The sequence below is a fragment of the Lontra canadensis genome, unplaced genomic scaffold (assembly GCF_010015895.1).
Source record: "Lontra canadensis isolate GAN:19392208 unplaced genomic scaffold, GSC_riverotter_1.0 scaffold79, whole genome shotgun sequence".
Classification (NCBI taxonomy): Eukaryota; Metazoa; Chordata; class Mammalia; order Carnivora; family Mustelidae; genus Lontra; species Lontra canadensis.
In genome coordinates, this window is record NW_022631073.1 from 8,619,973 (window position 1) to 8,643,052 (window position 23,080).

General features: G+C 43.4%; 1 protein-coding gene and 1 long non-coding RNA gene across 3 annotated transcripts; one reads left to right on the plus strand and one right to left on the minus strand.

Moving 5' to 3' along the window:
- Nucleotides 1-1,671: 1,671 nt before the first annotated feature.
- Nucleotides 1,672-4,583, minus strand: LOC116881978. Its single transcript, XR_004385531.1, has 2 exons — nucleotides 4,552-4,583; nucleotides 1,672-2,295 (listed from the first exon to the last, which is right to left on the minus strand). It is a non-coding gene; the product is annotated as an uncharacterized LOC116881978 (long non-coding RNA).
- Nucleotides 4,584-4,876: 293 nt separating this feature from the next.
- On the plus strand, nucleotides 4,877-22,231 carry LOC116881976 (ATPase PAAT-like). Of its 2 annotated transcripts, XM_032882146.1 has the most exons (6): nucleotides 4,877-5,129; nucleotides 5,767-5,974; nucleotides 6,870-6,932; nucleotides 11,353-11,559; nucleotides 18,074-18,528; nucleotides 21,402-22,231. In XM_032882146.1, exons 1-6 carry the CDS (start codon nucleotides 4,966-4,968, stop codon nucleotides 21,634-21,636), a joined length of 1,332 nt encoding a protein of 443 aa, XP_032738037.1. In that variant the 5' UTR covers nucleotides 4,877-4,965; the 3' UTR covers nucleotides 21,637-22,231. The 2 variants fall into 2 exon arrangements, with proteins under 2 accessions (XP_032738037.1, XP_032738036.1); XM_032882145.1 differs by lacking the exon at nucleotides 5,767-5,974 and having other exon boundaries at nucleotides 6,863-6,932.
- The last annotated feature ends 849 nt before the right edge of the window (nucleotides 22,232-23,080 follow it).

Sequence of the window (23,080 nt, forward strand, 5' to 3'; positions counted from 1 at the left end):
TGCTGGGACCGACTACCACATAGGTTGTAGAAGTGCTCAGCACCCAATTTCAGTTTTTGCCTCAGCTAATTGTCCCATGTTGGAGCTGTTCATTTGTTTCTTCTCACGAGAGCTTTCAATTCATTCGGACTCAGCTGCCTGTCCTTAAGGGGAACTATATTCATCTGAGAGCAAGTGAACTTAAAGAGCTATGTGTGACTCCTCTGGGTTTCAGTCTCCTGATCTAAGTCTGCAGAGGGGCGCTTAGAAACTCTGAGATTCCACCTTCTGACATCCCCAGTATCTTCAGAAGCAGGTGTCCTCTGGTTAACAGTTTCCTGCCGACTCAGCACTCAAGTTCTTCAGTTCTTCAGTTGCTAACAGAAACACTAACAATCTAGCTTGACAAAGCCCTGATTTCCTTAATCACAGTAATGGGAGTAAAACCTCACTCCTCACCTCTTTTGCCAATTTCTTTTTTCTTTACTAATTCCTAGAGCTAAGCCTTCTGGAACCCCTTTCTAGTCAGACTTTTAAAAATATCTTGACCTGGGGCGCCTGGGTTGCTTCGTCTATCAAGTGTCAGAACTCTTGATTTTGGCTCAGGTCATGATCTCAGGGTTGTGGGATTGAGCTCCATCGGGCGCCTTGCTCAGTGGGGAGTGTGAAGTCTCTCTCTCCCTCTGCCCCTCCCCTCTCAAATAAATAAATAAATCTTAAAAAAAAAAAAAGTACCTTGACCTGCTTTACCTTAACCCAAACACGGCATTGCAAACATGACATTCACAACCTCTCCAAACTCTCACTTCCCATTACGAGATTAACTAAGACATGTTATTCCATAATCCAGTAGACATTTAGGAAGTGCTTGTCCCCTCAGCTGCCACCTCCTCAGAGGCCTGTGAAAACGAACTTTCTTTGCTCTCCAGCGAGATATCTGTTCATACCCATTTCAAAAACTCCTGTAAATTTCAGGCCAGTGTAAAACTTGCAAGCTTACTGGCTCCTTTTCTATACTATCAATATCATTTCCAGTTGGATCATCTTCACATCACCAATCTTACCTTCCTATTGAGTTTTTTAAAAACTTAACAAAGGTAACCTAAAATGTGAGCCAGATACTGAAATGTTACCAGATCTGGAACTAATTCTTACAATATGTAGTGTTTTTCTGATTTCTCAAAGACCACTCTGCCCCTGGTATGGTGAGGTGAGTAAATGTGGTATGTGAAAGCATGTAAATGGTCTACTGTACTGAAAGTGGGTACTGAGACCAGAATAATCATTAATCTCATTAACTCTAAGAACCACCAAAGTGGCTGAGGAAAGACCACAGGTACAAAAAGCAGTTCTGCTAAGATAAAGGAGGATCTGGGGCAACATCCGATTCATAGTAACAACGATGGAAGATTTCAGTGTCCTTTGTGGTTTCTTAAGCTTTCAGACCAACTCCCTTGGAAGAAAATTCCAATGAGCTTTCTCACTATTTCCTTACTTCCTACGATTGTTCTGTTTTAAATAGTTAAAAAGATGTTTAAAACTCAGCAGTCCAATGAATGAGCTATACTTTAACACTGAAAATTACTCCATGTTTGGTACTTGTGTACCAGATACTGTGTTATATGCTGGGTATCCACATGTAAAGACATCTTCTGCAGTTAAAAAACAAAACAAACAAACAAACAAACAAACAAAAAACCTCATAGTTTATTTGAGGAAAGTGAGAAAAGTACAATGTCCACAGCATTTGGAGATAAATTTAACTATCAACTAAGAAAATTTACCTTGGCTGTTCACGTTATATCATATAGAAAAGTACAGCTATCAGAAGTAAAACTGGTATAAGGATTTTATAGTTTTCCCTTATCCTGAAATCCAATATTATAACCTATCCCTGGAGGAACATTAACATATCTCAAAATTCTGTAATTTTGCATAAAGATGGATACTTTTTAGAGGAATATTCGAAAGTGAGTTATGAGCATATTAGGTAGAATTTTTGATGTGTTACTTATTCAGAACGTGCAAGTGTCACAAAAACAAAAAATTGCAAAATACATCTTATGGTTCATTTAGCTTGGATGCTACTTTCCTTCATTGTAAATTTACCAAAAGAAGAGATGGTTCACCCAGAAGTCACTGCTGAGTCTCCAAGAATGTGGGATAAGACAGTCCCATGCAACAGGTCCATTTACAAAAGTTCATTTTAAGTCAGGTATTCCGAAGCTGGCGTGGACTCTTCCACAGATCCCATATTACTCATGCTGGTTACTTCTTCAGTCTTTTTACTGGATTCATTCCCATCAGTGTACATCACTGTAGATTCAAGCAGAACAAGTTAATTTTTTTTAATTATGAAGATTAAACATACAAAACCTCTTTGCAGTTTTCAATAATTTAAGGGAATAAAGGGGTCTTAAAATGAAAGTGTTTAAGAATCTGTTTTAAGGCACACACGGCGACAAGGCACAGTTATGTGATTCCTACCTACCTTATCCCTAATACCTCTATTTGTATTTTAAAGAAATCTCTTCCCTTAGTTTTATTTTTAAATTATCCTCTTTACTAAGACTCTTGGGTAGTGATGGTGGGCAGCGTTGGGAAGCAAGAAAAGCCTGTAACAATAGCATGGGGTTCTTTTTTAAAGCCAACACTATCCCCTAATAAAACTCTACAGGGGCACCTGGGTGGCTCAGTCAGTTAAGCATCCAACTCGATTTTGGCTAAGGTCATGATCTCAGAGTCGTTGGGGGTCAGTCATGTAGGCAGAGCGCACCCGTGTGCGGACGTTATTCGGTTTTCAAACCTTTCAGAAGTCAATGTAATAGAATGTGACCCTTCATCATAAATCGTATTGTTTAGCATGACCTAGAAATGGTGGGACCCCAAGCCCCTAGTTAAAAGACAAGTTTTATCAAGCAGGATATTCCAACAGCTGAGAGGATATTTTCAGGAGCTGGGCAACTGCAAGTCTTTTTTTTGGAAATGTGCAAGTTTTGAACAAGTTAATCCTTTTAAGGATTTAAGTTCCTATAACCACCTTGATGGGGAGTACACTCCAGATTCCTCATCCTCCATCATCCCCCAGGTGCTGTCTGATCATCCTGGCATCTCATCAAAAATTCTGTCAGGCTGGCTTAGCCAGAACTCCCCTAACCCTTGATGATTTCTCTTAGTAATTTTCCACCAGACTCCCCACTTGTTCCTTGGGCATAAATTCCTACTTGCCCACACTATGTTCAGAATGGAGCCTCTTTCTATATGGACCTCTTTCTCTCATTGTCATAGTTCTGAATAAAATGCTTTTACCATCCAGCTCTGGTTTTTCTTGACATACTTAAAAAGGACAAGTATAGTACAGAGGAATTAGCTTAATTCTATAGGAAAAGGAATATCAGCTGGTTATGAATGATAAACACGATATTCCCTACATACCCGCAAAAGGGGCATTCCACCTGGAGGGGAAAGTATGTGTGTGTGTGGCGGGGAGGCAGTATGTGGGAAGACGCAGGCAAGAGTCACAGTACAAAGGGCTTTGTAAGTCATGCTAAGCAGTAAAGGTGACGATGACATCAAACGCTAGAAGAAAAAGAGGGCAGTGCAGAGGATGGAATGGGGGTTATGAAAATGAAGGCTTATGACAGTAAAGAAACTCCAGGAATTGTTCAGATGAAAGCTAGTGCTTGAAAACAAAAGACCCATAGATGAAGAAGAATGAGAAAGAAAGAAAACCAAGACCTGTTGATTTATTGAATGCATGGGAGTGAGAGAAGGGTCAACCACAGAGTCTTTGGTTTTTTGACTCCTGGTCATTCAGCCTATTTAAGGAAGTCAAAATCCAGCTGATAACATTGATCTCTTTCCTTTAATTGAAGATAGGTGTTTTTGAAGAAAAGCATATTTTCCTCAGGACTCCCCAAATTGTTAACACGAATGGAAATTTATGATCACAGGAAGCAGGATATATAGAATGGAAACACTGACGGAGATGACCTAAAATGAATCTGGAGTACTGAAAATCTTCGTAAACGTCCTAGGACCTTTACATTTAGGGACTCTGGAACTTATCTGTGATATAATTCCCTTTTTTATTTCAAAAGATGAAAAACTCATCTGCACAAGCCCTTCCAGGAAGAGGACTGGGTGGAGGTGGTGGGCAGGCACCAGTTACCTTCCTACCCCGAGGGGCAACTAGTAAGTTCCATCTGCTCCACTTTTCGGACCCCAACGTTAAAGGTCCTTCAAGCCCCAGCTCAGAGGCTCCTCCACCAGAGCCCCGAGACCCGGTCCCCCTGTCTCCTCCCCTCCAGCGCTGAGGCCCCTGGACGCAAGGTCCGCCCCGTTGGCGTTTGGCTCTCACGCCAGCGGCTCACTGACTCGGCCACGTCCGGCCAGCGCCGCGACTACCCCTACGAGTCCGGGACGCTGTACAAACCTCCATCTGCTGCCCGCAGCCACCCACCCACCGCCCGCTCCGCTGCTGTGGGCGTGAAGGCCGCGGCGTCCACCGCAGACAAACCGACGGTCCGCATCACGCTCAACGCGGCGCGTGTGGCGACCGCACACTCCTACCTAACCACGGACTCTCCTCATTGGACTGACCCTTCAGGGCGGATCCCCAACCGTCGTCCACAGCCCCAGCCTGCTATGTCGCGGGCCCACGTGCAAAACCCGCCCCATTCCCGCGCGCCCGCGCCGCGCCTGCGCACACTTCCAGCCCTAGGCCCGGGAGCCGTCGGGGCGCATGCTCCGCCTTAGAGGTCTTCCACCGCGCAGGTTTGGAAGCGCGTTGCCGAAGCCGCCCGGCGCGCGCATGCGTGTCTCCGGCACCTGGTTTTCTTCCCCACTGGGCGAGGAGCGGCCGGTCTTAGGTTTGAAGCCAGCCGAGCCGGAAGTCGCTCTCTTTCTCTGCCTCCCCTCTGTCCTGGCGGAAACGCAAGCCCTGGAAGAGAGGTTCCGGACTGGGCCTGGGCTGGCGGCGGCAGAATGGAGACCCGGGCCGAGGACGCGGGATTGACCCGCCGCCCGATGCTGGCCTCTTCCTGGGATGCGGCCCGCGGAGTCCTGGCCCACAGCCTCCGTCTCACCCGGGCTGACCTCGGCGCCCGGGACTTGGACTGGGAGGAACCGCTGACGCCGCCTGCCGCGGGGTGCGCCGGGCCGGCGGGGACTGGGGCCGCCGCTGCGGGACGGTCGCGCTCCTCGGGGGGCCGGGAGGGCAGGCGCGGGCCGTGCGGGGAGCGGGTGTGGGCCCGGGATCCGGGAGCGGAGCTGGCGGCCGGTGTGGGCGGGGAGCGGGGGCGTGAGTGCCGGGCGCGGGGCTGGCGGCCCGGGACCCGCACCTCGGCGGGGTCGGAACCGGCCCCCGCCGCCCCCTCCCCGCGCAAACGCAGCGGCCGAGGCCTCGCGTCCACCCGCGTCGGCGCTAGCGCGTGTGGCTGTCGACAGTCCCCGTCAGCTTCCTGAGGGAGAAGGTAGGCGGTGCCTCTCGGGGTCTCCCGCCCCCCGCTCTGGTGCGCGCCGCAGGTGCCCGGGGACGTTCTCCGTCGGGAGAAGGGAGTGCGGGGGGTGGCGGCGGCGATCGAGGACGCCGTGGGCGGCGAAGCCCCGCTGTCCCGAGGGCCCGTTTCCTCGGGAATCTGTGCGGAGCGTCGGTCGGTGCTCGGGAAGGCGCGGGGCCCTCCGTGTAGACGAAGTGGGTCAGGAGGGCCCGCGGCCCGGCCAGAGGGTCGCGAGCGGGGTTCGGACGGGCCGACTGAGGAGCGCGCGGGACGGTTTTCCTTTCAGCCACGACCTGGTGGTTTTGAAGAGCGGCCCGAGCAGCCCGGGGGAGAAGCCCTGCTTCCTTCACCTGAGCTGCGAGCCCGGCGGGGCTGAGGAGATCGTGTCTGTCGGCCTTCTGAGTTCGGCCAGGAACATGGAGGTGTACCTGGGAGAGGAGTACTGCGGCACCAGCCGGGGCGAGGCCGTGTGCGGCGACCCGGCTGGCAGGTCTGTGAGCGGGCCGGGGCTCTCCGAGCTTCTGGGCGGCGTGTGGGCGGCCTGGCGCCGGCCGAGAGAGGCCGCGGCCGACCCGAGCGGTGGGAGCTTCCCCTGGGACGGCTCTTGGACAGCGTCCGAGTCCGCCCTTCGCGGTGGCCGGTGTGGAGGTTTCCTGCTGCTTGCGGCCGGGGACGGCGTGGAGCGGACGACAGGCAGTCAGTCCTTCCTTATTCCTGCTGCTTGGCGTTCTCCCTGGACACGCGGTGGTCTGTCAGTCTGGAAGTGAGCACATTTTTCTGAAAGGAAGCCCGTGGCAAGTGGTGCCCAGGCCCAAGACTGTGCCACACCAGTCTGTGACCGCCACACAGTTCAGCCTGCTACAGTGTGATTTTTCTCTAGGTTCTGATACAAAGATTCTACCCGATTCGATCTCAGGATTTAAGGAATGGCTTAGAGACAATTTTTCCTTATTTGAGTACAGTTGACATACACCGTTACACTGGTGTCAGCTGTAAAACATAGTGATTCAACACCTTTATAGGTCGTGAGGTGCTCACCAGGAGTATAACCTCCATCTGTTACCGTACAGTATTATTACAGTACCAGCGAGATAATGCCATTTCAGTATCATCTGTTACCATACAAGGCTATTACAATGTCATTGACTAAGTTTCCCGTACTGTACCTTTTATTCCAACCATTTATTCATTCCATAACCCGAAGCCTGTATCTCTCACCTGCCTTCATCCATTTTGCCCATCCCTCTGGCAACCATCAGTTTGTTTTCTGAATTTTTTGATTCTGCTGTTCCTTTATGTATTCATTTGGAATAATTCATTTTTAAATGTAACTATTTAAAATAGTAGAATTAAAAGTAATTTAAATTTTATTTTCTTTTTAGTGAGCAGAAAATTATTTTCTACAAAAAGTACTTACAATTGGAGTCTTCCAGTCGTGCTTGTAAAATAAAGGTAAGTCATCACTAGATTTTAACTAATTTGACAACTGCAAATGTTTTTGTATAATTTGTACTTGTTTTCTGTTGGTTCAGTAATATGGTTAGTCCAACTTTGTTTCTGATTATCTTTATGTAAAAATATGTATCGTGAAAACTATAAGCAGTTTTGGCTTATAGGGAAGCATATAGGGAGCGATATCAAGAAAGAAGGGAATTGGGGACGTTTTAGAGAAGAGTATCCAGAAGTTAAAGGGATTTGGACTTATGTCTTGAATATGAAAAATATCATAGAGGTGAACTTTAGTATTCTCAGTAGAGCCTAGAGAAAAGTTACTGAGCAAGAAGGCATAGGCCAGGATATTCTTCCTGTTTTGTTGCCTAGTCAAGTGAGCTGGTGCAAATCTCTATTTCTTTCGAACTACCTTATGGATAAATTAGCGGACCAAAAAAAAAAAATTCTTCATATGTACATGAACGTTCATCATCATTCCTAATAGCCAAAAGGTTACAAAGAAAACAACCCAACTATCCATCACTAAATGTGTAAACAAAATATGCTGTATCCACATAATGGAAAAGTATTCAGTCATATAGAAATACATACAGAAACCCAGATGAACCTTGAAACATACTGTGTGAAAGAAGTTGGAATCATAATATCGTATGAGTCTGTGTGTATGTATATATAAGGTCCAAAATGGGCAAATCCATAGAGACCGAAAGCAGATTAGTTACTATCTAGGGCTACGGGGTGGGTATTGGTGGGATGGGGAGTGACTGCCAGTGATACATGGCCACTTTTTGGGTGATGTTCTAAAATTGCAATGACTAGCATCCAGAACCATTAAGTTACCAAAGAATAAACCTAATCAAAGAGGTAAAAAAATCTATATTCTGAAAACTATAGAAAACTTAGGAATAAAATTGAAGAGGATGGAAAGAAGTGGAAAAACATTCCATGCTCATGGACTAGAAGAACAAACATTGTTAAAATATCTATATTACCCAAAGCAGTTATACATTTAATGCAGTTCCTATCAAAACACTGAGCATTTTTCACAGAGCTGGAACAAACAATCCTAAAATTTGTATGGAACCACAAAAGGCCCCATGTAGCAAAAACACTCCTGAAAAAGAACAGCAAAGCTGGAGGCATTAGAATTCTGGACTTCAAGCTTTACTACAAAGCTGTAGTCAAGACACTATGGTAGTGGCACAAAAACAGACATGTAGGTCAATGGAACAGAATACCTAGGAATGGACCCACGACTATATGGTTAATTTATCTTCAACAAAGTGGGAAGGAATATCTAGTGGAAAAAAGACAGTCTCGGGGCCCCTGGGTGGCTTTGTGGGTTAAGCCTCTACCTTCACCTTGGGTCATGATCTCAGGGTCCTGGGATTGAGCCCCACATCGGGCTCTCTGCTCAGCAGGGAGCCTGCTTCCTCCTCTCTCTCTGCCTGCCTCTCTGCCTACTTGTGATCTTTCTCTCTCTGTGTCAAATAAATAAATATTTTTTTTAAAATAGACATTTTTCAAAAAAAGCATAAAAATGGCTAAGAGACATGTGAAAGATGCCCAACATCACTCATCATCAGGGAAATGTAAATCAAAACCGTGAGGAGATATCACCTGACACCTGTCAGAATGGCTAAAATTAACAACACAAGAAATAACAGGTGTTGGTGAGGATGTGGAGAAAGGGGAAGCCTCTTGAAATGTTGGTGGGAATGCAAATGGTGCAGCCACTCTGGAAAACAGTATGGGGGTTCCTCAGTAAGTTAAAAATAGAACTACCCTACCACCCAGCAATTGCACTACCAGGTAATAACCCAAAAGGTACAAAAATAAAGATTCAGAGAGTACATGCACCCCAGTGTTTTTAGCAGCGTTATCAACAATGATGTTTATAGTAGCCAAACTGTGGAGAGAGACCAAATGTCCATCGGCTGATGAATGGTTAAAAGATGTATATGTATACAATGGAATATTACTCAGCCATCAAAAAGAATGAAATCTTGACATTTGCATTTCAACATGGAGGGAGCTAGAGTATATTCTAAGCGAAATAAGTTAGAGAAAGACATATATGATTCACTCATGTGGAATTTAAGAAGGAAAACATGAATATATGGGGGAGAAAAAAGAGACACAAACCATAGGAGGCTTTTTTTTTTTTTTTAAGATTTTATTTATTTATTTGACAGAGATCACAAGTAGGCAGAGAGGCAGGCAGAGAGAGAGGAGGAAGCAGGCTCCCCGCTGAGCAGAGAGCCCGGTGCGGGGCTTGATCCCAGGACCCTGGGATTATGACCTGAGCCAAAGGCAGAGGCTTAACCCACTGAGCCACCCAGGCACCCCCATAAGAGGCTTTTAAAGATTGAGAACAAACAGGGTTGTTGGAAGGAAGTGGGTGGGAGATGGGCTAAATGTGTGATGGGTATTAAGGAGGGCACTTGTTATGATGCACACTGGGTGTTGTGTCTAAGTGATGAAACATTGAGTTCTGCTCCTGAAACCTGTATTGCACTGTATGTTAACTAACTAGAACTTAAAAAAAATATATGAAAAGAAAAAGAAATAGGATAAAATAAAACTGTAATGGCTACACAACTCTGTAAATATACTAAAATCTCCTGAATTGTATACTTTAAGCCAGTTGATTGTTTGGCATGTTAATTGTATCTCAATAAAGGTGTTTTTAAATTTAAATTTTTTTAAAAGGAAATAAATCCTTGCTATCTTTTATTTCCACATTAGTTTGTATAAGGTTATGAGACTTTAGAATAAGAAAAAATAAGTAATCTCATAGCATGTTGGTAGCAAATTTACAGAACTGATTATTCTAAGATACTATTTTATATAGTATATATTAATAGCTCCCAAATTTATTTAAATAAAGTGTTTCATGCATTCCACAAATATTTGAATGCCTACTGATGCTAGGTACTGTAACTAGACATGTTGGAATTAGCAGTAATATAATGAATGACCCACCTCCTATTGCTCACATTCTGGTGTGATGAAATAGATTATAAGTTGACTCAGTGAGTAAGATATATCCCTAATTCTGTGGTGGGGCAGTGGGGATGAAAAAGCAGAAAGGGGGATGCCTGGGTGACTCAGTGGGTTAAAGCCTCTGCCTTCGGCTCGGGTCATGATCCCAGGGTCCTGGGATCAAGCCCCGCATCGGGCTCTCTGCTCAGCGGGGTGCCGGCTTCCCCCTCTCTCTTTGCCTGCCTCTCTGCCTACTTGTGATCTCTGTCAAATAAATAAATAAAATCTTTAAAAGAAAATAAAAAGCAGAAAGGGCTATTAGGGTAGGTGTATAAATTTAATGTGGAAGTTCCTTAATTGTTGAGGACAGTCATCTTTTTGGTACCACACACAGAGTTCTTAGGTTATGGGTATTGACCTGTGTTGTCATGTTACATATGGTTTTATGTGTGTCTCTGAAGGTAAGTGTTTTTTGTTAACTGTTCAATAGAAGTTCTATGGGAGTGCTAAGGGTAGTCTCATTAGAGAAGCTTCTTCTGGGGCAATAGTATATGAAAGTTAATATAAATGACCCATCTTTTTGAGCATTTACTCAGTGGTAGGTACTGGGAATTTTAACACCTAGTCCTCATAACAACCATGTAAAATCATTGTTTTTACCCTCCCTCATTTTATTCCTGACTCCGGTTTTTGCCTTTTCCCGAGATAAACACAGGCTCTCAGTTGAGTCATCATTGATTTGTCTGATACTAAATCCTGGTCCCTTTCCACTTTGCTACTTTGTTGTCCGTATCACACGAGGAATGTCTTTTGGTTCAGAAACATGGATGAAATAAGGCAGCATAAAGCACTGGGTAGGACACTCCTGTAGAAGCCAGAGGTCTAGATTCCAAGCTTGACTTTTACCAGTTTACATAATCTTTTGACAGTCAGAAAATCACCCCTGACCTCTCTTTTTTGCGTGTGAACCAGAAGGTTATGTTAGACCGTATTAACTATCTCTTTTAATTCTAAATTCTACAAGACTGATTTATCTTTCGTATTTCAGTAAATACCTTGGAAGTGCTTTTGTAAAGCCTTCTTTTCTATTAAATAGGATTCTAGCTAGCTGTGCCAGCTTCTTGGATTGGTATCGTTTATTTTTATTCATTAATGTAAGTGAATGAAATTTTACTCTAGTCCCCTTTGTAATTCTTTGTATTTTTTCAGTTTGAAGTTATATTCTTTTATATAAACAGTTCTTATGAGCCTCCTGGTAAATTAGAAGTGCTGATCGTTAAAATTTTCAGGAAAACTTAAAAATGAAAGTGTATTTAAAGTTTATATTTATTTTCCTAAATACATTATTATTGCTAGTTTATATAGAAAAGTGACCTTAAATAGTGATTATTGTTTAATATTATTTTTTTTCTGGAACTTCTTTGTTTTATAATAGTTGCTCTCCTTTGGTGAAGAGCAGCGTGTGTTCATCGGTAAAATTGTGGTACAGTTGAGGCGGGTTTCAGCAAATTCTTCAACAAGCTCTCCTGCTCTAGGATCAAGGATAGACCTGCAGAGGGTCCAAACTCTCATGGAGGCCATGGGGTCCAAGTTGTCACCTGGTGCTCAGCAGTTGATGAATATGGTTAAATTTCAGCAGCAGGTAGGTGGACATGGATTCCGTCCAGATACCATTAACGATTTCAAAATGACAGCTTTTTCTAAGGACATGTATTGACTTAAAAGTTTTTTCTTTGAACTTTTACTGTTGATTTTTGATCTTCTACAAAATATCTTACTACAGATCTTCACAATTTTCTGTGAATTTACTCACTCATTCAGTAAGTATTAAGCACCTTCTTAGTGAATAAGGCAATGTTTTGAACACTTTAGAAAGTTCAATGATCAATTAGTTTAAGGATCTTTAAGGATATTTATAGTCTCATTTTATCTAGGCCTTTAAGGAAGAAGGGTGGGACTAGACAAGTAAATTTGGAGGGATGCAATTTGGGAGAGAGAAGATAACATGGCTTAACTCTTTAGGGCCAGAAGGAACAGGGTATAGCTAGGAAATGAATAGAAGTTCACATCTCTGGGTGAAGAAGTGGTTGGGGGAGTTTAGTTTGGGGCTGGATCATAGAGGGCTTTGAATGTTACTTTTGAAGTTCATACATAGTTTTGCTTACATTTTGAGAAACTAACCCCGCGCCATGCTATGCGTGTAACAGGAATGAGAAGAAACAATGAAACAGTAGGATGTGTGACTCCAGGGGGAGCAGTTCCATGTGCCTTCCCTCATCCAGAGGAGAGTCAAGGAGGGTCTAAATTAGACATCCTGGATTGTGAGATAATACAACGATGGTGCCATTGGCTCTGGACAACCTACTTGATATTGGTTTGCTGGAGAAAAATAGAGTTAAAGAGGGATATTGCGGTTTTGAAGATGGTGATACCAACAATATAAATGGAACCCAATGGAGGAGACTGCTTGGGAAAAAGGGAGTTTGATTTGGGAATATTAAGTTGTAGACGTGAATTGTAGAGTGCGAGCATTTGGAAGCATAGGTGGGCGTGGGCATGGGGGAGTGAAGGGAGGTTTGAGAGATGGACCCCAATAGACAGCAGGGAAAGTGGTGGAGGGAGAGCCAGAGCAAGCAAGAAAGGTCCGTGGGGGAGTAGCTAGGTTTGGTAAGGATATCGGGAGCAAGAAAAGGAATAGAACAGCAGAAGACCAGGTGTGACCGAGTAGCTCGAGGCAAAATCTCATGTCAGGAGACGTGATTTCGGGCTGTGGCGCTGACATGACTAGTTGTGTAATTTGGCGGTGCTTCGCGTTTTTTACATGAATTTCTCTGTGTTCAAAATCTAAATGATAACACTGCTAAGATCAAAGGATTGATGGGAAAATTTAAAAGAAATAGTCTAAATAAGCAACTTATGTACCTTTTGTGAAGTTTACCAGTGGTAATTTTGTACAGGTGTCACCGATGCAATGGGCCAAGACAGGGAAATTGGGAGAGTTATGGTAATCATGGGAACCCTGGAAAGGAGGATTTCAAAAAAGTACCGGTTCCATGCTTTTCTTTCTCTCCTACCATCACCGCAGCTTGACCCTCCAGAAGTCCCTCACTGGTCCTCTTCCTCCACCGCATCCATTCCCGACAGGGTGACCAGAATAATCTCGGAGGGTAAATCAGACCCATCCTTCCCTGTGTAAAGCCGTCTGACTGCTTCCCATCACACTTAGAATTAACCCAAAGATTCCTTACCCTGGCATCTAAGATCTGGGCCTTCTTTGATTCCTTAACCTCATCTCTGGCCAGATCTCTTGGCTCCGCGGACTCAGGCACGCTGGCGTGTTAGTACTCAGATACTCACGTGTGTTCGGGACCTTTGCACTCTTAACTGTTCTCTTTCTTGAGAAGCCTTTTCTTGAGAACCCCCAGACCTTGGCGAGCCTGGACTTCTCTTTTTTATTAAGATATCAGCTTAAATGTTACATCCTTAGAGACCTTCCCCAACCACCAGTTTAAAATAGCCTTTCCTGCCAAGTCTGCATCATATTTTTGTCAGAGCCTTCTTGACTCCTTTGCCGTTGTTTACATATCGGTCTGTTTATCTCTTTAAAATGTAAGCTTCCTGCCGACAGGGAGCTGGTCTGTCTTGTTTGTGGCTCCAAATAAGTATATGATGTAGTGCCTTCTGGATGGTCACGTTTAAGTGCTTCTTGGAGGTCTTCAGAGGGTCAGATTGAATGATTATGAGACAGAAACCAGGTTCGGAGGGAGTAGGGAGTAAATGGGGGTAGTTGAAATGTGGAGGTACCCAGGGTAAATGGGTTTGTTTTGGGAATGGTAGCGATAAGGAGCTCGCCTGTATCAGAATCCCTTGGAATGTTTATAAAGTGCAGATTCCTGGCTGGCGCCAATGACCTGAAACCCAGAAGGTGGGATCCAGGAATCCGTTTATCAAACAGACGTCCCCAGATAAGTCGTATGCATAGTATACTTTGAGAACAAATGATTGAGGAAAAGGATCCCATGGAGATAGAAAATGTAAAACAGAAGAAATTATTTTTTTGTGTGCAACTCTTTGGAAACATCAGAGAGGGTTAATAAATCAGCTCATGGGCCGATTTTTATGTTCTAAAAACTTCACTTTGGAAAAAGAGATGACATGGATAGGTTTTTTGTTTTTTGTTTTTTGTTTTTGTTTTTTTTTGCCATGTCTTTAAGTTTTTTGGTGTAATTCCAAAAACAACATGTACTCTTTGCCAGAGATTTTAATCCATTTAGAAGTACATTAAGTAAATCATAAAAGTGCTCTCCCAGCTCTCATTGTGTTCCCCAGCTTGGTGCGTATCCTAGAGTTTTCTGAGTATGTAGAAACACATGCAGGTCCTTCCCTCCAGTGCACTTATTGTGACCTGTCCCCTCTCCCCACTAAATCCTTGTATACGGGGACATTTGGGGGAACACCTGGGAAGAAGGAAGGTGATTCAGTTAAATCTTCTTTTAAACATCCCAACATAAGACCTCTTCCAGGTGGGAAGGCTCTGTTTATGGGATGATTCTTACAGGGCTTACCTGGTTCTAGGATTGCATATTATTAACAAGCAGGAATCTATGGACTGCCTCCCTGGAAAATGTCATGTAAGCTGTGTAACCATTTGTTAAGTATAAAGTCAGGATGTTTTGGGGCGCCTGGCTGGCTCAGATGGTAGAGTGTGTGACTCTCGATCTTGGGCTTGTAAGTTCGAGCCCCAAGTTGGATGTAGAGATTACTTAAAAATAAAATCTTAAAAGTAAATAAATAAAGTAGGGCTGTCTCATGACCAGAACTGTTCCTTCGGTGGAAGCTGTGTAACTGCATACACTAGAACCCCCCTACGTTAGTTTGGGCCGCACCTGTCGTGAAGGGTCGAGAAGCTACCTGGGAAGCTTTGTGAGAAGCCCTCTACCTTCCCTGCTTCACCCGTGCTTTGGGGTTGCTTGTGTGCTTGAAAGTTTTGTTAAAGTTTTTTCTTACTTCATTAAGTTTGAAGTTAAAATTTGCTGGCTCTGATTTGTTTTTGCTTTAAAATTTACGGAAATTGAATAGGAATTATATATCAAAGTGCCTAGCCTATAGTTTTCATTTAATGTTACCTGAATGAAAGGGTGCACCCCATTTTTCTCGAAGAAAACATACTCACTTATGTAGGGTTTATATGGTTTACTTTTTTCACCTTTGAAATACAAATATCTTTTTTTTTTCTTTCTCAAGATGATACTTGTTTAAATTTTTTTTTTTTTAGAGATTTTAATTATTTGACAGACAGAGATCACAGGTAGGCAGAGAGGCAGGCAGAGAGAGAGGAGGAAGCAGGCTCCCTGCTGAGCAGAGAGCCCGATTCGGGGCTCGATCCTAGGATCCTGGGATCATGACCCGAGCCGAAGGCAGCGGCTTTAACCCACTGAACCATGCAGGCGCCCCGATACTTGTTTAAATCTTTTATAGTAAAAATTAGTCCTGTCAGATATCTGATAAGATAGAAATAAACACTTAATTTTTCACAAGTCTGGGGGTAAACGTACACATACATTAAATTGTGTGTGTACACAGATAATAGTCCTTTACGTATTCACGTATAGGTATATGGACATAATTCCACGTGAATGATTTTATGTTCTTTCAAGCTACTCTGTGTTTTCTATATAACATGTAACATGGAGCCTAAGCAATAAATACGTGTAAATTATTTCCTCCCCATTCCCCTGCCTACTTTTAAAAGGGTTTGGTGGGCCATGCAAGGCAACATGTGACAGGCAGCACAAGAAAATTAAGAATTGAAGCAAATGAAACAAAGGAAACAGAAGAATAGCCACCAGCACCCAAAGTTGGTTTATTTACTGCCCTATAGACTCACCTGTAAATTCCAGGATATGTAATACCAAGAGGAAAAGGAAATTACCTTAAGAGCTGTCATCTGAGAAAAATATGACCACTTTTTATAATCAGTGAATTTCTTCTAGTCAAAATTTGATATATTAGAAAAGAAAACCTCACAGAGCAAATACCTTATTTGCATTTAGATTTTAATTAAAATTTCTGCCAAATTAATTATCATATATAATTTTGACATTGATTTCACTGCTGTTTATACAGAATTTTCAGTTTCTGGGGTGCTTCAGTGGCTCAGTCTGTTAAGCATCCGACTCTTGATTTTGGCTCAGGTTATGAGATCCAGCCCTGAGTTGGGTTCTGTACCTGGCATGGAGCCTGCTTGGGATTCTCTCTCTCTTTCTCTCTGCCTCTGCCACCCCCCAACTCATGGTATCTCTCTCTCTAAAAATAAAATACAGTTAAAAAAAGTATTTTCAATTTTCTGTCATTAAGGTTTTTTTGGACTGTTTACTACTACCAAAAATAATTTAGCTTTGTCATCATGCTTAAGGCTCCTTTCTGCTCAAGGAGAGTTGTTGAATTTTAAAATTTTATATATAATTATATATACAAAATATATATGTATAATTATATACAAAATTATAATATAATTATATATATTACATAATTATATGCAGTTCCTCTTCTAGAACTAATTTAAGAGTTATCCAAAACTTGCATTCAGTAGAAGATAACATTTCTTTACAAAGAGTATTCCTCCAAAGTACAGTTTAGCAAAAGAAGTTTCATGGAGACCCTCCCATCCCTACCCCACCAACTTCCCTGGCTCTCATTATTCTCCTCGCCTCCTTTATTTTCCCCCAAAGTATTTACCACCATCTCCATCCACGTGCTGCATTGCCTGCCTACCTTCCTTCCTTCCATTCTTCTTTCCATTGTTCCCTGCTCCTGTATTGGTTCCACATATCAGTAATTTTCATTTGTTTTGTTCATGCGCATATTTCCTGTGCTGGAAACACAGAATAGATTTCTGATAAATGTTTGTTGACTGAATGAGTTTTGGTCATTTTGGTCATTTGGTCCAGAAATCATTTTTTCGAGTGTCTAGACAATGTATATACGGAGTCTCTTCAGCTGACCTGTATAATACTGGTCTTAGTCTCTTTCAGTAGGTGTTAGCAGCAGTAAGGATGTGATGGTATTTCCCGAATAAGAATAGAGTTTTGTGTTTATAATTTGGGATATAGCCCTGTAATTTAACCATTTAGTGGGCCAGAAGTAATTGCTTGCTTTGCTGTTGTGGAGAAATTGAAGAGTATAGCAAGAGCATAGCAAGAACCTGCCCCTGCATGGGAAACCATGTGACTTCATTACAGAAGTAAGCCGGACTGTTGTCATGAACTAATACGGCATAGCCAGTTCAGTTGAGGCCATAAAACATAACTGTTATCCTACAGATCATTAAAGCAGACGGAGCCAAAAGTAGGCTCATTTTAGTCATTGTAGATGTTGCAAATGTACTGATAAAACATCAAACTTCTAGTATGTAAGCTATCTGGTGTATCTTCCGTGATAAGCTAGTTATAAAAAATTTCCTTAGGTTAGCTTGTTATATGGGAAACTTGATGGATGATATTTAATTCTAAATATATTATCAATTATTGTGCCTCAGTTGAGAGTACTGTATTTTATCGCCATAAATCAAGGAGGCGTTTGTAGTGGAGGCGTTAATGCTAATGCAGTTTTACTAAGCATGCTAATATTTAATATTTCCTTTAGGGAAAATTGCAGTGAAATCATTAAAAGTCTTGACTCTGGGGGCACCTGGGTGGCTCAGTGGGTTAAAGCCTCTGCCTTTGGCTCGGGTCATGATCCCAGGGTCCTGGGATCGAGCCCCGCATCGGACTCTCTGCTCAGCGGGGAGCCTGCTTCCTCCTCTCTCTCTGCCTGCCTCTCTGCCTGCTTGTGATCTCTGTCTGTCGGATAAATAAATAAAAGAAAAAAAAAAAAAAAGAAAGAAAAAAAGTCTTGACTCTGGAGTTCGGTGGTCTGTGTTCCTGTCCCAGTTCTGCCACTTACAAGCTGCGTCCCCATAGCCGGGTTACCTTTAGCCTAGGTTTCACCTCAGCTGTGGTCTCTTCAGCTTAAGATCTGGTAGTACTTGTAGCCTACTTCGTGTGGCTGTTCAGAGGATCAGAGAAAGAAGGCACCTTGCCTGACTCACAGTAGTTACCCCAAAAGTTAGCCGTCACCACTACCGATAGTAACGTGTATTTCTTTCCCTTGCTTAGAACTGTGTTCCCGTGGGAGAGCAGCTTCAGGCGGTTTTGGGAAATACTGGCTACAGACGAGTGGCGGACCTGCAGTCCTCAGCTGCTTCGGGAGCCTCCGACAAGTCCCCCTCCACGCCTTTCCCTTTCAGAACCGGCCTGACGTCTGGAACCCTGACGGAAGACTTAAACGCTTGCGTCGATAAAAGTCCACAGCCACCGGGTGGAGGAAACACTACACACCTCAGAGACTATCACGTGGTGCCGCCAAACCATTCTCTTCTTGAGAATGACCTCAGAAATGCAGTTTCTTCTCTCCTGCCGAAGAAAGCAAGTGACGCCTCAAATATACCTAACTCTGAGTTGCTGCCTTTTCTCCAGAATTTATGTAGTCAGGTTAACCATCTCCGCGTGGGACATAGCGCCAGGTGGCAGGAAGGCATCACTAAGGCCGGGGAAGGCGTCGTTGGCGTTGCGTAAGTATTTCAGACAAATCTGGTTTAGGTTTCATAGATGGAAGAATTAGTTGGAGGAAAATAGATTTGTCTCTCCACTGCCTGTAGCTATTTCCAGTATTTTTAGGATCTATAGCTCAGCATAGATCAAGGACTTAAACGTAACGCGTAAAGTTATAGGGGCGCCTAGCTAGCTCAATCAGCAGAGTGTGCAACTCTTTATTTAAATTATTTTTATTTTTTAAACTTAATTTTTTTATTTTTTGCAGAGCGTGCAACTCTTGATCTTGGGGTTGTGAGTTTGATACTCATGTTGGATGTAGAGATTACTTAAAAATAAAATCCTTAAAAAAAATAAACAAGCATGAAGCTATAAAACTTTTCTGATAATATGTAGGAGAACATTTGGAGACCTAAGACTAGGAAAAGACCCTTAGATGATACCAGAATCACAATAATGGAAACATTGACCTATTGGATCGCATCAAAATTTAAAGCTTCTGCCTTGTGAAAGACCCTGTTAAGAGGATGAAAATACAGATACAAAGTGGGAGCAGAATTTGCAAGTCACAAATTTAACAAATGGCCTCCATTCCTGTAGCTCCCAAAATTCACGTTAGAAAAAAATTCAATCAGAACATGGGCAGTAGACATGGAGACATTAGAAAGGGTGCACATATCAAATAAGCAAGTGAAAAGATGATCATCATCGACTCTGTGGCTACTAGGGAAATGAATATCGAAACAAGATACTGTTGCACAGTTATTTGAAGATTAAAAACAAAAAATGGTTAACAATACCAAATGCTGATGCAGATATGGAGAAACTAGATCTCTCCTACGTTGCTGGTGGGGGTATAGAATACTACAGCCACCGTAAAAAATACTTAGGCAGTTTCTTGAAAACTAAACATTTACCATGTGAGCCAGCAATGTATTTGGCATTTATCCCGGAGAAATGAAAACTTACGTTGACACAAGAAACTATGCCCAGTTCTTCATGCAGCTTTTTTTCTATGTAACGGTCCAAAACTGGAAGCAACCAGTATGTCTTAAACTAGATGAACAGTTAAACAAACTGTGGTATATCCATATCCCAGGATGCTAATCCGTAAAAAGGAACGGACCATTGACACACGCAGCAACTTGGATGGCTCCTGAGGACATTCTGTGCTGAGACCAGGAGAATCTCAGGAGGTCACACACCAATATTGCATTTGTGTAACGTTCCCAAAATGGAGTTGTAGAGATGGAGACCGTATTGGTGGTTGCAGGCTTTAGGCCTGGAGGGTGTTGGGAGTGGCTGTGACAATGGGGAGATGTTTGTAGTGAAGGAATAGTTGTGATCTCAGTTATGATGTTCACGTGAACGTGTGTACGTGTGGGAGGACGGCACCCGCGCACACTGTCCCAACATCCGTTTTCTGCTTTTGTATTCTCCAGAGTTGGGTGAGATGTAACCATTGGGACCACTGGGGGAAGGGTACTGGGGAACTCTCGTATCTTTACAACTTCCTGTGAAGCTGGAGTTCCTTGAAAAAAAAATAATGGTTTTTAAAACCGCTCATATATTCTAGAGTGGGGTTTTCAAACTTTTTGGTCTCGGCACTCTCAAGAGTAATTGAGGACTGTGGAGAAGCTTTATTTATGCAGAGTATATGAAAGGATTCATTTGTTTAAAAATAACAGACCCATTATATTAGTAACAATTTTTATGAAAAGGGTATTTTCTAAAGAACAACTCAGAATGGTGTTAGGTAACGTGTAGAATCGATGTTAGCGTCTGCTCGCGTTCTCATCTGTGTTGCCCTCCAGCATGTGGCATCAGTAGCCGATGAGAGCACAGAAGTGCTGAGGACAAACGGGGTTCATGCTGAAGACAATATTTAGACCCTAAATTGACTGCCCTCGCACAGTCTTAAGACACAGGAGAACACTCGACCACAGCTTCTGTTGCTCACCCGAGTGGTGACATCACACCTCGTGTCGCCTCTGGGAAATGTCACCGTATGTTCCTGAGGATCTGGGTGTGAAGGGTTCAGACATCATCTTGGTTGTTGTGTAAGAACGCTTGCTACTTGGTGGAAGCTGAACAAGTCACGTGTCCTCAGGGTGTTGTGGGCCACGGCCTGAGATTGACTGCCCTGGTGTGCGTTGGTTGTGAACCTGAGAAACTGGACTGCTTTTACTGTTGTTGTTGTTGTTGTTGTTGTTGTTGAAGAATTTATTTATTCATTTGAGACCGCATGCATGGGGGAGGGGCAGAGAGAGCCAGACCCCCTTCCCCCACGCACCACCCCTCTGGAGCAGGGACCCTGAGCTCATGACTCCAGCTGAGGTCAGACACTTAACAGCCTGAGCCACCCAGGCTCCCCTTCTAAGTATTGTTATTTCTATCTGCCCATTCCAGTTACATTCGTTTTTATATGTTTCCATATTAGGTTAGAAGAGAACCTTCCAGTGCTTAGTGAGGTTGTGCGGGTGACAAGAGACAAACCTTGAAACTGTGGGGTTGCTTGGGGAAGTTCTTGGAAGACCTGTGTGGAGACCTTAAGAAACATTGAGGCCGGTCAGTTTTGATTTGGGGCTCAAAATCCAAGACCCTTTGTAGAGACTTGTTCTGTGAGGGGGACATTCCCTCTCGTCGTCGTGCCCTCATTTCACTTGTGTGCTGAAATGTGGAAAGGATCGGAGATGCGGCATGCTTTGGGCGCTTAGGGCTGTGATTGCCCCTTGTGGGTGGATTTTGGCCCCGGAAACCCCTCGTACCCAGACGGCAGCGTTGCGGAGACAGATTTCCGCATCGTACTTTGGGGGCTCATTTCGTATGGTTCGCTTGTTTCTGTTAGGATATCAGGGGTAATTGTTACACTGGCTTTTTAATTTATTTTTAGGACGGAAGAGCAACCTGTGTGCTCCTACTTGGAAAAGATTCTTACTAAAAATATGGAACTGCTGGAAAAGAAGCTTGTGGACTCCATCGATCAGCAAATACGTCGACTCCAGGAGCACGTGGACAGGAAGATGGCTGTGTTGATGGACCTGCTGCAGAATCCCCCCTCCCCACCCCCCGGGACGGCGCTGACACAGTGTGACTCTGGGGAAAGACTTTCCAATGGAGAGAGATAAGTGCTCAACCCGTAGGACGTGCTACAGATATTTATTACGTATTTATGGCAAAGCCTAAACCCCACAGTTCAAGGCAAGGATTTAGTGTCATTTGGGGGCATCATCTTACGCACATCAAGCGACCTCAGTGTTCATTTTAATGTACTTGTTACTGTCTGTCCAGGGCTGTGCACGAGGATTAACCTGATCGGGTCATCCGTTATTTTTGTTCGCAATATTGTTTACTCTTATTTTTTACTTGTATTTATTTTTATTTTTGTTTAGTGCTTAAACTTAAGGATTTCTAATTTAATTCATGAGTCTATATTGTATATGTGTTTACCATTTTAATTTATACAAAGGGATAATGTTTTAGGGGTGTGAAAAAAATACAGTATTTGGTTTCTTTTTCTCTTTCTTATTGATTGTTCTTGGGAACCCTAGATAGAGTACTTGAGCGTTGTAACCTTTTAATTTCCAGTCACCAAATTACGTTTTATGTTGTTTATTTCCGATAAAAAATTAGATGTGGTATTTCTGTAACAGTATACTTAACATTTTATATGTATCAGAAATTTAGAGGTACTGATTTTCTTATATTTATAAACTGCTGTGCATAAATCTGTTTATTGCTTTATTATTATTTCCTGAGAAAATACTGCCTGAATTTGCTCATCAGAAGCAGCAGACTAGAGACTTAAAAACTCTCTGTTCAAAGTCTTTTTTTTCTTGTAAGTTTCCTGCACACGTAATAAGCCAGTAAGTAAGAGCTTAGTATGGAGTAAGAGCTAGTGAATGCACCTTCACGGGTAAACACCAGAGTTTGAAGTAGGTGCAAGGGATTTGTGATGATCAAGAAATTGAATCAAGATCCAGGTTATGTATTTTAATTTCCACATTTTTAGCACTTTGGGTGTTAATACATTTCCCTCTTTCCCACGGGGGCGTGCTGAGGTTTCCATCCCACTTCGCACCACTGGGTTGTCAGTGCTCTGGGTGCCGGGCAGAGAGCGAGTTTGCACGCTGCTGCCCTAGGACTCCCCTTACACTGTGGCCACGAGACTGTCATTGGAGGCTCTTCCTCACTTGGCCCCAGGCCCGCTTTTCAGCCTCATCAACACTCCACGTGACCTGCTATGCCAGCCTGTCCTTTCTTCCTGCAGCTCCTCGGACTGTCGGTTCCAGCAGACAGGAGTCCTCCTCCTGTGGTTCTCACCTCCCCCGACCCTACACTTTCTTTCCACGTCAGCTCAGATGTAGCTGACGCGAACCCACGCTCGGTCTCCCCCTCCCCCGCCATCAGGAAGCAAGCAGCTGGACAAGAGAAAGACAGGCAGGCCACACCGAAGGCTCTCTTTCGGGGGACATAAAGCAGTCGAGGTCAGCTAAAGCACAGGAGGCACATCAGATAGTGGCCAGAGGTAAGGCCTGAAAAGGGGGCCTCGGTCTGGCTCTGGAAAACCGT